Genomic DNA, 14,972 nt, shown 5'->3' with positions numbered 1-14,972 from the left:
TCCCAAGTAGTTTCTAAAACAGACCTAATAAAGAACTGAGGCATTTTAGGCTTTTCATCCCCATGATTTAATAGGTTCTCTGTTTCAGTGCATAGGGACTGTAAAGACCCTCAGAACTGCAAACTGGACAGCCCAGATGCTGAGAAGCCTAGGATGCACAACGCACAGAGGCATATCTGAAAACTCCTCCAGAGTGTAAGGGTCTCCCAGTGTCAAACTTAGCAATCCTTCATGGTAGTTAGGAACATAGATGTCTAGAACTTCCAAAGAACTGAGAAAAACTAGCTCTTTTATTCTATAGTCTATGTTCTACATAGGTATTTTATTTAACACAAAAGTTGCGGTAGTGGTGAAATCGCTCACTTCTCAGACGTTCTAGTTAGTATACTTACAAAAAAATATGGACAGTATCAGTTCAGTTCCTACCCTGGCCTATAGTTGAACCCCTCATCACCATCTTCAAGGAAAAAAAACCTTATCTGTTGCAGAGACAGTTTTTCTTGTTATCTTTGTCGTCTCAGGAATTTTGAATTCCCTCTTGCCCACAGGCACAACTTCATCCCGACTTACTACAGTGTTCTTTTTCAGTTCTGTGTATAGCCTAGTGGTTAGACCCATTTATTAGGATACAAAAAAACGTGCATTTGAATCTCCTCAGGCTAAGTAGCAAGCTAATCTCAGATCAGTTTCTTCGTCCCACATTCAGGCTAGTATTTAAAGGCAGTCTGCATCACAGCTACTTTTTTTTCAAGGGGTGACTTCACTTTCATTCTGTGAGAAGCTCAGTCTTGCTCATGTCAGTTAAACTTGCTCACAGGATCTTGGCTCGAAGAAACTTCATCAGGCCCTACATGACAGCTGCACACTTCAGCTCAAAATGAGCTATATCTGTGCCAGCACAGAAGCAAACTAAAGAGGAAATTTTATTGTTAAACAGTAAAGTATTATAGAGTGGCTAGTCACCTTCAGGGGTAAATGGCATCGGAGTTAGGCAGTCCTTTCCGGCACCTCGTTTAGGCTTAACTACTACTTATTAGACTAAGTACAACCTAAGTACTGCTGCAGATTCCTCACTTCTTCATTGGATCTCACCCATTACAGAATTTTGAAATCTGTGAAAGGTTCAAGACACAGTTTTATTAAAGTTTGTGTTTTTATATATTAGCTGTAATGGCTGCAAAATAACAAAGCCCCAGCTGAAATATGGGAAAATGAGGACAGAACATTTTCTCTGGTGATCCAACTCTCCATCCAGAGCAGGCCAAGCAAATCAGGGGGTTCATGTCTTTAAGCGTACTTGAAAGTCTTCTCACTTGATACCACGGGAAGGGGTGCAATTTAATATTTTGCATTGATAGGCAAGAAATTTCCTGCCTCACTTAAACACATTTCTTTGATATTCTTTGCCTCTTGCCATGAGAAGAGTGAAACAATGAAGCTTATATTGGTTTTGACTATCATCACAGCGTAAAGAGGATAGAGGTTTTATATCAAGTTCCTAGCTTTGCGTTACCTGGCATGCAAAATTTGACTTCCTTAGCCGTGCCAATTATTCTAAACTACAGTACTGGCTAAAAGATCTCAGAAAGGGTTCACTTCAGAATTTGAAAGGCAAGCTGAGACTCAGCTGTAACTTGGCAGGGTTGAGTTCCAGACAAAAACAATTCAACCTTTTCTTTCTTCACATATTGTCTTCCACTTTCTTTCGTCTTATCTTTTTCCAACCTTTCATATCTTGGAGGAAAACAGAGAATATGGAAAACGGTCATAGTCCAGGGTTTTGGACTTTCATGGTAACAGGCTATTTTCAGAAAAAATCCAGGTTAAATGCACAGAGAATTAGAGAAGGATCCTACACAAACAACCAATAACAGCACTAATGTTTCAGACTGAAAAAATGATAATATTTTCATGGTGCATTTGAACAGCTTATAGAAGGGATAAGGCTCTTCTTTGAATTTGTCCGTTACTGATCTAAAAATGACAATGTAGTTCACTGGCATCTTGCTGAACTAAGACATTGAAAAGTACAGTGTCACTATCAGTACAGTACAAAGAAAAATTGTAAGTGGTTCCCTTCATGTAAGCTATTCCAGCAGAATATTATTATCCTCAGAAATTCATGACTTGCAAGTGAGAATGTCAATTCATAGATTATAGATTTAAAAAATCAAATGTTTCTGTAAGACTGGACAAAAATTTAGCCCCTTCCACATTACTCTATCCTGAATGATGATTGAAAACCTTGCCAATTTTTAATTGTTTCATATAATTAGGTTTTAATACAGTTGAGGAAAAAAGCAACTACAACAAATTTAACATATGTAACAAATAAAGAAATTTGCATTAGATTTGGAGGATCTGGCAGACTGCCATTCACCACAAAGTCTTGGAACAAGATAAAGTCATCCATATACTTAACAGATGTTAAACAAAACAAAAATAAAAAAGTGCTATTGCTAAAAAATTCTTCTGGTGAATTCAGATTTGGCTCCATGTTCATAACACAACTGACTTAACAAATTAAAAGTAAAGATTCAGATAAATAAAACACATAATAGAATGGCCACACACACAGTGTGGGATCTCATAAACTACTGCCAATATTCGTACAAATCTAAAAGTCATCTTGATTAAAAATCAACTACGTATGTGCTGCTTCTATTCAGTTTCCCTGAAAAGAACTAAAATTCAGTTTAAAACATGGTAAAATGTCTTTGTGTTTATACGTTTTCCTCATCTGTAGAACTACCAAGCACAGGGTTCTGAACTACAGTCATTTATTTCTTACTTACAAATCAGACAATTCTTGACAAGACAGTACAGTACAGTATCTCTTCCCATAATAAAAAGTTACATATGGGTTCTATTTTGGTTCTTTCCTGAAACAGTTTTCTTATATTTGTTTTCTTGTCATAAATGTCCTTGGTCAAGGTAGATGGCAAATGCAATTAAGCTGAACCCCCCCCCCCCCCCCCACATTTATTTGATAGGTCCAGTATTGAATGAAGCTTGTGCAACCTTTGAGTTTGTTTTCTTGTTCAAAGCTGTACAGATGAAGTTTCCAGCTTCCATCACTGTGTAAAGATTTACTCCCTAAGAAAGAGATGAAAAATGTTAAGAATAATGAATGCACATGTTGCAAGGTTTTTTTCTGCAGGGTCTATTTTTTGCTAACAAAGGGCCTGATTTATGTCATAGGTTGGTAATGGAGATCAGTAGAGTTGCAGTGACTTACACAATAGTCACAGATTCCAGTTGTTTGGAAGGTTCTACTGCTTTGAGGGTGACTTCTTATCCTAACAGCAGTAGACTGAATACTCTGATGCTATCTTTGAAACTCAAAAGAATCTGGGATAAAGAACTGGTATAAGAACTTGAAAAAACTGGAAGAAAAATATAATGTCTACTTAATGTGCTGTACTTATTTATCACCTAAAGCTAAGAAACTTCATGCTTATAAGTATCCCGTTTGCTCAGGAAAATGGAAGAAACACACTTGTATTGGGAACTGAGTTCAGTGAGAAACAGGATCCTGCATTCTCTTGAATAAATATAATCTCCTTCTTGAAGACGCTCCTTTCAATGCAAAATTACAATTTGCGTTGCTAGCAAAACAGCAAAAATTTGCAGCTGTTTGATCTGCCCTTGCTAAAAAAATGTTCCTTGAGAAAGCAACTGTTTGTTAACTAACTTAAGATATATATCAGAGCGGCTTGATTGCTAAAATGAAATCAGATCACTGATCAAAGAGGAAAAAATACTGCATTATTAGTCTCCTGGATTACTCATGGATAGTAGAAGTTTTAGACTTAGATCTCATAAGTCATGTAAGCATTCGCTCCAAAGATCAGAATTCAGAAGCCAGTAAAGTTCCTATAGAAGGGAGGCGAACAGGAACTTTAAACCACCAACACACGGAGCAGTCACCCAAAACTGGGAGAAGTGTGTCACTCGACATTTAAGAGTACAAGATGTATTGCACCAAAAATACACTTTTATAACACTTGTGGATTTATGCACTAAAGTTCAGACCAAGATTTAATTTAGATGCTTAACCCTTTAATTGAATTTAGCACTTATTTCCATGTTCTATAGTAAACTTTGCCTCTTTCATTCCTGGAATTGGCTAAAAATGTGAATGAGAACAGAAATTACTTCACGGAAATGTAATCAAAAACATTTTTAATTTCAAAAAAAAAATGCTTCGACGTTTCCAATCAGCTCTAGTACATAGTCCCATCTAAAACACGTTGTTCAAAGACACCTTTTTATAACTGTCTCATTTTAATACAGTTATAACAACGGTGATTTCAGCTCTTTCTGTTTATCCTTTACTGGTCTTTGCTTAGGCTCAGTTTGTAGAATGCTATTGCACATAACGAAATCTAAAATATTCTTCGAGCATCTGTGCTTTTTTACTAGGAAGAAATGAGAAACACACCAGCGTAGGCAAACTTCATAGTTACATTATGGAATACGGCAAACTAAAAACCCTAAACTATACAAAATACACATTTCCAGTGCTGTAGCACTGCATAATGTGATATGTGTTGATAAGAAACATATGTTCACAATTCATATTCATTAAATGGAATACAAACATCTCTGCCTTTTACATTTTCTTTCTTCTGTAAATGTCGTGAACAAAAGAGGATTACCACGAGGGTACAAACCCCATCATTCACAAGCATGACTCATAGACGGGGATGGGACAAAAGTAGTGACAGGTGTTTGTAAGGCTGTTGAGTCAAAATGATATGTCTTCAGATAGATACTCAGAAAGGTACTTAAGTGTACTTGGTAACCACTCCATATATCGAGAATTATTCCTTGACACCAAGGAATGAAACCACGAAACACAAAGACAAGTATCTCCAACAGTATCTATGAACTTGGATAAGTGCCTTAAGGCAGAAAACTTCTGTCAGAAGGCAAAGTCCTTTAACTCCCATTGACTTCAATTAAGCAGTTCTCATTCAGTATTCATAAATACCAAGTCTATTATGTCTCTGAACTTTAGTTTCCGTGTCAGTAATGAGAGGCTAACAGCACTTAGTTGCTTCTCAGAAAGGCTTATTGTTTGCCAAGCACTTTGAAGGCATCACAAGCATAAGCACTATCACTGTAATTACAAAGGAACCATATAGAAACTGTTTTTATAGAAAGTATGTGTCTCCCTACAAAGTTTCGTAAGCATTAATGATATATGACGTAATTATCTGTCCATTACCATGGTACAGCCAATAAATGTCTTTGTAGATGGGCTCTGCTAGAAAATTATTTCACATTTAGTCTGCTGGAGATTCGTTTCATACATCACTTCTTGGTTACGTGATCTGAAGAACAGTATAGAACAATCATTAGTTATTATTGTGATGTATCTAGTCAATCTGAACTCAATAATGCACGCTTAAATACTGTCCATCCTTTGGTTGACAGCTTCAGTGACTTCAGTCAACAACATGAAAGCTTTAGTGCATAGCTGAGAGGAAGATGGGAAAGCACTCCTTGCAAAAGGACAGCATTAGCAATTATAATTTCATTTTGTGCCATTACACAAAAAGGGGCATATTAATGGATTTTTGCAAAAGTGATTTTACAGAATTGGCCATGGTACCAAAACCAACCAACACTACAAAGATGAAAACTCATATATTAAGGTAATAATCTTGAGGCTCTGTGTCTCTCATCCAGTAAACCACTCTTTTCTTAATGGACCAGCAAAACGTCAAGAAGAAAAGCCTTGTGTTTTGCTATAGTATAATCTAAAATTAAAAACACAAAAGGAGAACAACGTGCTTGATGGTGAGCTTCTTATCTCCATGGGATTTACTATCAACCTTTAGGACAAGCTAGATGAGTGCTTGGACACCAGATGGTTAACAGATTAATAAATCTTATCAAGAAGCCTGGAAAAATGTATATTTCATTTAATCAGGATATTTTTATTAAATTTATTCCTTTTCCTACCAGTCAATTGGAAAAGTCAATGAGTATTTTGCCCAAGGAAAGACTAAACGGAAAGCCTAAGTCTAAGGTGCACAACAATGTAAAGTGAAATGCATGATTTCTTATTCCAAAGAATCGTGTTGTTTCAAAAGTATAAGCACCTTCTTCATGAAAAATAGCCACCCCAAAGCACATACGAACAGTTCGAAACAGAGTCTACTTATACAATGAACACCTGCGATTAAACCTTTTCTAAACAGGTATCGGACATCTACCCAGAACTCCCCAAGAAGCACATGAAAGCAGATAAACATTACAGTGAACTCTGTAAGGTACTGAATATGCTCTAACAGTGCTCAGGGGATGTACAACTCAGAAACAAGTTCCATGATCCTTTTCTGTCAAGGAACTCCGTTGGCAAGTATGCCACACCGAACTGCAACCTACAGACAAGTGATAAGCTCCCCAGTAACTCAGATCTTTCTGTTTCAGACATCAGGCTTTTCAACTTCTTTCTGCAGTAGTTCAAATGCAAACCACAAACGTTGCAGTTTTGGCGGCTCTTTATGTGTTCCCCTTTGAACTTGACTCTCAAAGTCTATGTCTAAGTTAAAGGTAAAGTCACTGTATTGCTTGAGTTAGTACAAACTCATTATGTCACATTTCCAGAGCAATGATGACCAACAAGAAGACCAAAGAGCATATTCTTGGGAGAAGGCAGCATTACTTTGTTCCCAGGAATACAGAATAATTAACATGCCAGCCAAGCCAGGGATACTCAGTGTGTGCTCTTGAAGTGTAGGTGCTCACTGGTGAGGTTCACTAAAGAGCAGCTCAGTGCAGATCAGCTGCTTTGTCCTCTCCTGCAAGAACAGGGCTGGAAATAGAAATGACTGTGAAGTCTGCTAGCCGGTAACGGATTTTGTACAATTTTGGAATATATTATGTGGATACCTGAGAAATAGCAATGCCCTGTGTTTGGGCTCCAAATACCACAATTTTTTTCTACTTTAAAGCCAGAAAAACTGACAACAAATTAATAAGCACTATGAAACAAATCCGAAGCTCTGTGAAAAAAGTGGAGGTCCGCTCAGCCTTTCCACTGAAGAGCTGATCAGCCTGCTGGAACAACGTCTACAGCAGTGATGTTTTTGTGATTACTGAGGCAGAGCAATGACTCAAAGCAGTTGCCACTGAGCTTCTCATAGCTTCAGGTAGAGAGACGGGGGTTAATCAAATTCCTGTCAAATGTGCAACTCTACATTGCTAGTGAAGACAACATCATTCACGTTATGCATTGAGCCATGTTAAAGCTCTAAGTTTGCAAAAACTGTTTTCTCCCAATATTTTATTGTACAGCACAAGTAATCGTCAGGTATGTATCTCACGTTTTCTAGAAAAGTATTTTTGTTTTCCTTAGTGTCTTAAGTAAAAAGTAAGATTATCTTACTGTATTGATCCCCAGACCATTAAGCATGTATACCACATCCTCTGTGGCTACATTTCCAGTAGCACCTTTTGCATAGGGACAACCACCCAGTCCCGCAACAGATGAATCCACTACAGCAACTCCCATCTGGAAGATAACAACACAAGAATGCAGTATCAGCACAGAGTATTATTTATAATTATTCTTAAACAGCAGGCTATACATATTAATTACCATGGATAAAATACACATTTCTCCACAAATGGATGTGTTCCTTGGAGGAAATTGCTTACAATGGCCTTACTCCTGACATCTTTATAAGGTAAGAGTCTTCAAACACAGGATGTGGACCAGAGAACTAACAGTCCATTACGTGTGATTTTGACAGATAAGATGATTGCTGTTTTAGAGCCAAACAGAGGTTTATGTTTTTTCTCTCTTTATCTCTCTACGCATTGTTTTTAAATAGCCTGCAACTATTCCTGCAAGGGCTTACATGCAACCAAACACAATCAGTGTGTTTATACAAACGTATAATTTTAAGCATATGTATAAGTCTTTGCAAGTTGGAAGTCTTAATACTAGCATCTGACTTATGCGTCATCCAAATGATTTTGTGACATCTACACTCTAAAATGTGTTTTGTATTAATGGCTATTCTTCCACACAGAACGTACCAAGCATTTTCTCTCTTCTAATTTTCTTTTCTTTCCTCTTTATTAGACATCATGAAGCTAGCATGTAAATAAATTTTTGTTCTTGTTTTAGAGGAAGACTACATGATGTTTTCACCTAAAATTGAACACCACAATGTAAGGAAGAATTACATTTTGGCAAATGTTAAAAAGTTCATGGGTTGAAATCAACTGCAAATAAAAGTTTAAAGAACTTTATCCTGGTGGAGCTGACCCTTTATGTATCATATTCACCAGTCTAGAAGAAAACACAACTCTCAACATAGTAAATTTCACACCCTAGAAGTCCTGGAGCAGCATTCAAAAGTCTTATCTTTAAGATGTTTGGAATAACTGAATAGCTTGGATAGCATGAAAATTCTCCACAGATACAGGTTCTGAGCTTTACTCTGAATATTTTTAAGGGGATACCTGGTGCACAATGTTAAGCTTTCTCATTTAAATTAAGTCTTGAAAAAACACTCAGCTGTCACAAATTCATAATTCTCCAACTTTTGTCTTCTTCCTACTGCATCCAAGTGCCTTCTCTCTCCTGATCCTCTGTCAGTATATTCATGACAAAAAAAGTAAACCGCTTACCAACTCTGCCCACCAGAGAATATTAAATTTCCTATGGGATAAAGCCTTCCCTGGAAAACTGGTCAGGGAGGGAAAAAACCTGAGCCTGTGATTTTCACTGATTTGCTTAGTGAGCTCTTGCACCCTCTTCTTTCTGTGATTAGATTTTCAAATAACGCTGAAATTGGGAAGCATTTTTTTCTGCTATAACATGTTAGGTATGTGATCCAGGACACTGGGTCTCCCTTGTCGGAGAAAGCACTTCAGTGTTCCCCTTGAAGAAGATTAGATGCCTTCGGAGGCATTCAGGCTCTAGAGATAATCAGAGGCAGGCAATGGTATTAGGCAGAAAGGTCATCAGGTCTTCAAAGACACCGGCTTCTCTCTACCTTAAGCATACTAGAGGCTTCTCCTCCCCCTATGGCTAATTTAGGCAGACATACACCGAAAGTTTAGAAGGAGAAGTCAGGCAGACTGAATCAGAGTGCATAGACAGCTAAAATTCAGGACAGGAGTTTCTGTCCAGAGATAAGTTTTCAAAACTCCAACTCTGACTTCGGGTCCAGAGAGATTCAGAGGTTAAACCATGCCTCTCACTCACATTTGCAAGTCAGTAAGATCAGCTTAGAGGCCTGGATGCACAGAGAGCTGATTTCTGTTGCTCTCCTTCTGAGGGACCTACAGGTCCCCGCAGGCTAGGCTAGGAGCCTAGGCTTCTCCTTCACAGCCATGCATACAACCAGCTGGCAAGGTAGGCAAAAGATGATGTCCTACATGTTGCAGTTGCTAAGTCCCTCATCTGAATGATTAGGTGTTTTTTTTTTTTTTCGTTCTGAAATAAACCTCCCTAATGTTTTGTTGTATTTGTTGCTAGTTTTAACAGTGCTTTTCATAGTTTTGTCATTGGTCTTACAGGCTCTGAAGTTCCAACATTTCTGGAGGGAAATAATAAAGAACAATCCAATGACGTGATGTCCCAGGTCCTATTCTGAGACAGGGAACATTATCATGAGCTAGGTAGCTGCTCAAAGCCTGTAATAAAGACCTCAAAGGAGCCGAGGTGCGTAACTGTGACAGGCAAGACAGTACTGCTTAACATTGCTCACACAATGAGACTCTCTAAGAAGGGATATTGTACTTTAAAGTACACTAACCTGTGGATTATGGAGTGAATCACCAAAGTACCTTTCACATTTCAGTCACTTGTCACACACTTTGTATGTGTAACCCACCGGTCGGAAAATGTGTTATACAATACATCTGTGCCCAATACACAGGGAATATGCATTTATGATACCTTTCAACTGGAAATTCTGACTCTTTTTGCACTAACTTCTAAGATTCATACATTTACTCTGCAAGTCATTGCTTCAAGATCCACAGTGGCAGCTTTCAGGCTTGCAAGTGTCCCTGCAGAAACATACCTAATGCTTCTTAGTAGAAAGGTATGGTGAAGGTCTGGGCAAGAAAAAAGGGTGATTAACATGTAGATGTGCTGGGATGATACAAGCATGCAACCCACTACCACATCTGCTATCTGAGTCTAATTTAAGATTTCCATCAGAAATTACTGTTTCAGAGATGAAAAGGTAGAAGAAAGTGTCTTTCACGGAGTTTCTAACCCAGCTATAAGGTTATGTCATAACCGCTAGAGCATTCTTCTTGATGTTCAGTACCTTCTACATGGGGACAAAAGCTATAGGCAAATAATGTGCTGAGGTACATCACGGCTGTTACACTCCCAAGGGAGATCAACAGACTCAGAAACAGATTTAGTAGCATATAAGCAGTCATTTTCTAACCCCAGTGAATAATCTCATGAAATGCTTGTCCTTGTGCAAAAGCAGCAAAAATATCAACTAAATTGTATTTGGTGAAAACAGTCAGAAAAAATTTGCCAGGTCAAAGCCGGGAGAGCCTCTCTGGTGCTTCACAGGGCCTTCACTGTGAGAAAAAAACAAGAAAAAATACGCTGCCAGCATTAAAAGGGTGTGTCTTCCAAAGGCATTGGATATACATACATATGAATTTCTTGATATGCCTCTGTAAACACTTGTGATGCCACCATAATTCTTCATTTGCAGTGCACGTCTTGTAACACTGGGGTACATGTTGCTTACTATTATCTGTTGAAAGTGTTTGTGAGTACTTGGAGGGGTATGGGATACCACAGCTACACGAAGGTAACATGAAATACCTATCTTTGTCTAAGCCCTTCCTAGCAGTCTCAGGCAGCTTTGTCTAAGTTAATTCAGACTACCTCCACTGGAAGCTGGAGTAAGCTGAGTCAATTTAGCCTAATGTAGATCCAAGAGCATAAAAAATGATGCCTTCTGCTGGCTAAGCAGTGGGAGCAGTAACCTCCAGATGACGGATGCTGATAATTGCTATGTCTTACAAATCGTCAACTATTATGGCTAAACAGAATAAGGAGAAAGTCTAGTCACAGCTTTACATTGGTGTGGTGACTTTCATCCTAGCACAGGGCACTTAAACCATTACCTCCCAGAAGTAGTGTATAAACATGTTTATCTCTCTGTAATTGTATCTGCATCAGGATAGATTTGCCATTTTAAGATTCAGTCAGTTGTAGACAAGGTCTTCACACGATGTATATAATACAGCAGCTCTGACTAACCTCTGAATCTGACATGTCTTCAAATCAGTGCTCTTAATATGCAGTGAGCAAGTGTCTCTGCCTTTAAGATACTGTCCTTTAAAGCTCTCTTCACAACACTTCTGGTAAGAGTCTACTGCAACATACTGCATTTCAGTAGCAGGCTCAGTTGCATCTGTCTGTTCTTGCCTGTTGTACAGGCAAATATAATGTGTTTTCTGATTTGTGTGCAGAATCACTGCAGTTCATCTCCAGTGTGGCCCCATTCAAAAAGTCCTTAAATAATCCATAAGACAAGCTCCATTCTAACAGTGCTAAAAACAGATGTTGGAAAACATCCTTCAGCAGCACTACTAACTAATTTGGAGGTTAATATTACTGCCCAGTCTGTCCAAGAACATAGTCTGAAATAGCACCTAATAAATAACTTCTCTGCAAGTCTGAGCAGCTATGAAGCTGTTTTGCTTTTGCAACCATTAAAAGCCAAAGAGGCTCTAAAAGAAAAGCTAAAAATTGACATAATGTGTAGAACAAGGCCTCCTCCCTCATCACACGTCCAATATTTGTCAGGCTTTCACAGGAGATAATGAGTTTCAAGCCTTTCAGCAATCTCAGCTTGCAAAACATTCACTGTCAGTACCAGATCTTTAAAAAGCCCACAGTCTCGTTGTCACTTCCTGACAGGCACTAAATTGTGCTGGGATCCATGAGAAGTTGCACTGCAGCTATTTTGTGGGATATGTCCTAGCTGAGCACTCACTGAGCTGCTCGTGTATGGACATGTGTGGGTGAACAATGGCTTGGCTTCCAGGACAGCTTAAGTGCTCCAGTCTTTTTTGACACTTGCAGAGTTTTGATAATCACTAAATTCCTGACAGTGGTTCCTGAACACCTTCCAAACTGTAGCTTTGGCTAGCTTTAGCTTACTCTCTAGAGAAGGCTGAAAACTTTTTGCTCCTGTCCCATGCTAACTTCCTAACTCCCCAGTGAGAGAGCAAGGAATTAAATTCATCACCTTTGTCAAATAGCCAGTTCTAACAGGAAACCATTATTGCCAGTGAATAATAAATGCTTCGTGTTTCTCAGTTTGCTTTACTACCTTCCCATAACTTCTTGTTGGGACAGTCAGTCTCCTTCCTTACTGATCTTTAAACCTGGCTTCATCTGACAGAAAATTAACTTTCTCCTTCTTTAAAAAATGGCAAGATCAGCATCAGTAACTCCAGGGATGCATGGGGTATAAATCAGACACTATAAACTGGGTCTCTCATAAATTGGGATTTTTTTAAGGTATGAAATTTTGAAACCATAGTATAAAGGATTCCAGGTATGCATAAAATAGTTATTAAATAGGAAAAGATGTGTTGTTCCAGAAAGTTTAGGGGCCACAGCATTGTAAAGTTCAGAACCACAATGCCTTAAAGATAGGTGCACATAGATATGACAAAATATCAGTATGTTAGTTCAGCATTTATTCAAGGAAGGCAGAAGGAAGGGAGAAGGAAGGGAGGAAGAAGCAAAAGGAGGACCTACATGGGTTAGGTCAAAGACTGGCCACACAGCAGGCAGCACACGACTAACGCTTCCAACTGTTTAATCCTGCAGCCCTGTCAGTGCCTAGCTGGCACTCGTGGCGTGGTACTGTCCTTTTACTGTGTCCCTCTGGCATCAGTCTGCTACCCATCACTACTGATGGTACGCCATCAGGGAAAACTCCTTCTCCTGTGGAGATATAGACAGCCACAGAAATATAAATAACTATGCCAGCAATGCTTTGTAAAGTGGCTGTCCCACAGAGTACCTTCCAGGTGTTATATCACCAAGTTGTCTAAAATCCAGGCTTGCCACCCCCCTTTATTTCAATAAGAAATGTATATAAATAAACATTATTTTCGTATTTGAGCAATTTGAAGCACATATTTCTACAGATAAGGCAATAAAGTGGGACAACATCTCTCTGTGGAAAACCCTGAAAGTTAACTGCCTTTCCTTCCTGTTTGTTTTTCTCTCCACTGTTGCGGAAGATTAATACATCACAAATGAAAACACTACTTTTCAGAGTAAACTTCATCACAATTGACCACAGGGTGTCACTGTTACATTAAAATCTATAATGTCTCCGTTTATTTAGTTAGAAAATTAATACATTCAGGAAAAAAAAAATCCTTTCCTCCTGAAACATACTGAGATGCAAGCAATTTGTGGGCAGACGTGCTGCATACAATAGGTTAATACAGCATTCGTTTAACTTACTGCACACATCTTTTCATATTGCTACTGACACATTTATTATAAGCAAAGCTGAAAATGACATCTAGAGTTAAAGTTCCCTAGCACTTTCCATCATAAGGCCCTATTTTCAGTTGTTTTTTACTTTGTCAGCCTTTAACTGCTGGAGCTTCTATTTTCCATGCTTCGGCTCTCCTTCGGGCTGGAGTGTTTTGGAAAGTTTTAGTGAAAAATGTGGTTGGCCACTTCTAAGAACAAGTTTTGGGGAAGAAAAACACTTTGTTATGCTAATATTCAATAATGCTAACATGAGCTTCTTGGAGGTATTCTTGTAGGTTTGCACTCTCATGTTTGGCACAAGAGGAGCACTGATTCAATTTAAGAGATCACACGGTCTGGACTTAGTCTCAGCTTAGGAAAGTTCTACTTTATTGTCAGGAACTGGTCAGCCCAGTAGCTAAAATGCCCCAGGGTCAAGAGAGCAGCAGCTGACCATGCTCTTTCACTCAACCTCAACAAAGAACTCGAAAGCAATTTCACTGAAACTGAGTTGGGAAACATGTGCCTCTGGCTGACAGCATCACCTGCACAGAACGCCTCTCACCAGCAGGCTCGAGCAGCTGAGATGTGGGTTGTAGAACCAGTTCTTCAGAGAACGGTCATGGATGTTTAGGGGGAATGAATGACATTAAACATGAGACTGATTTTGAGATTCTGAAAAACTTAGAAACTCCTAATAAAAATCCTCCGCCATAACAAAATTAATATTGGGAAGCAGACGTTCACAAATCACTATCAGTCTTGCCTATGAGATATATTTTGCTCCCTTTCTGAATGTGCGCACTCTTATTTACAAGACACTAGAGTTTGCTAATACGGGGCTGTGCGCTGCTAGAGCTGCTCCCCTGCTAAGGATCACAAAACCCGCAGGGGGAGCAGGAGACACATTCCAAGGTCTTGTCGAAATCCCTGAATGACCATCAGAGCACTGCGTGACCTTCCAGTCTCCCTTCCTTCCCCCTCCCAAGCAACCCAGGGTATTGCCAGATCTCCCAGGTCAGCTGCTGCTGATTTGATGTAAGCAGTTATTGCCCCAGATGCTCTTCAGCAGAAGTTGCTGCTCTCAAGTAAAACTCTGGTGGTTTAACAGTTTGTCTGCTTGCTACGTGTAGTGAAATAATCCAATCTAAAAACATGAGATATTCGTTTTATAGATTTAAGTCAGGACACAGTCAGAAGACCAGCTAAATAGGTACAGCAGAGAAAATAATAGTCTTGGGATCTGGAGGGAAAGGGGGAACCAGAAAGGAAAGGCAAAGGGCAGCTTCAGGGTAGGCAGGGAGAGCATCATCTAGTCCAGAGGTGGAACAACTGCGCCAGGCTGTCTGTGCCCTACGTGTAACCAGGTGATAGCCAGGTTTTTGCCATGTGCTACGTGACAGTGTAAATGAATAAAAATAAACTGAAGGCATTGAATGGACAGGGAAGATAC

The 14,972-nt window shown here is 39.0% G+C and overlaps 1 protein-coding gene across 6 annotated transcripts in view; it reads right to left on the bottom strand.

Moving 5' to 3' along the window:
• The window catches only part of HMGCLL1 (3-hydroxy-3-methylglutaryl-CoA lyase like 1), a 121,359-nt gene that overhangs the window by 31,821 nt on the left and 74,566 nt on the right, over nucleotides 1-14,972 (bottom strand). For 4 of the 6 annotated variants that reach the window (XM_075414654.1, XM_075414658.1, XM_075414657.1 and 1 more), the window contains 2 exons: nucleotides 7,403-7,528; nucleotides 2,981-3,096 (listed from right to left, as the gene is read on the bottom strand). The exons of 1 other annotated variant lie outside the window; for it this stretch is intronic. In XM_075414654.1, the coding sequence (XP_075270769.1) occupies nucleotides 2,983-3,096; nucleotides 7,403-7,528 (240 nt within the window). In that variant the 3' untranslated portion in view covers nucleotides 2,981-2,982. Of the gene's footprint in view, nucleotides 1-2,980; nucleotides 3,097-5,233; nucleotides 5,340-7,402; nucleotides 7,529-14,972 lie in introns of those variants that run through there. One more of the 6 variants, XR_012763247.1, reaches the window with a different exon arrangement.

The sequence above is a fragment of the Opisthocomus hoazin genome, chromosome 2 (assembly GCF_030867145.1).
Source record: "Opisthocomus hoazin isolate bOpiHoa1 chromosome 2, bOpiHoa1.hap1, whole genome shotgun sequence".
NCBI lineage: Eukaryota > Metazoa > Chordata > Aves > Opisthocomiformes > Opisthocomidae > Opisthocomus > Opisthocomus hoazin.
Note: the sequence above shows the minus strand (reverse complement) of the source record. Positions and strands in the feature narration are given on the sequence as shown.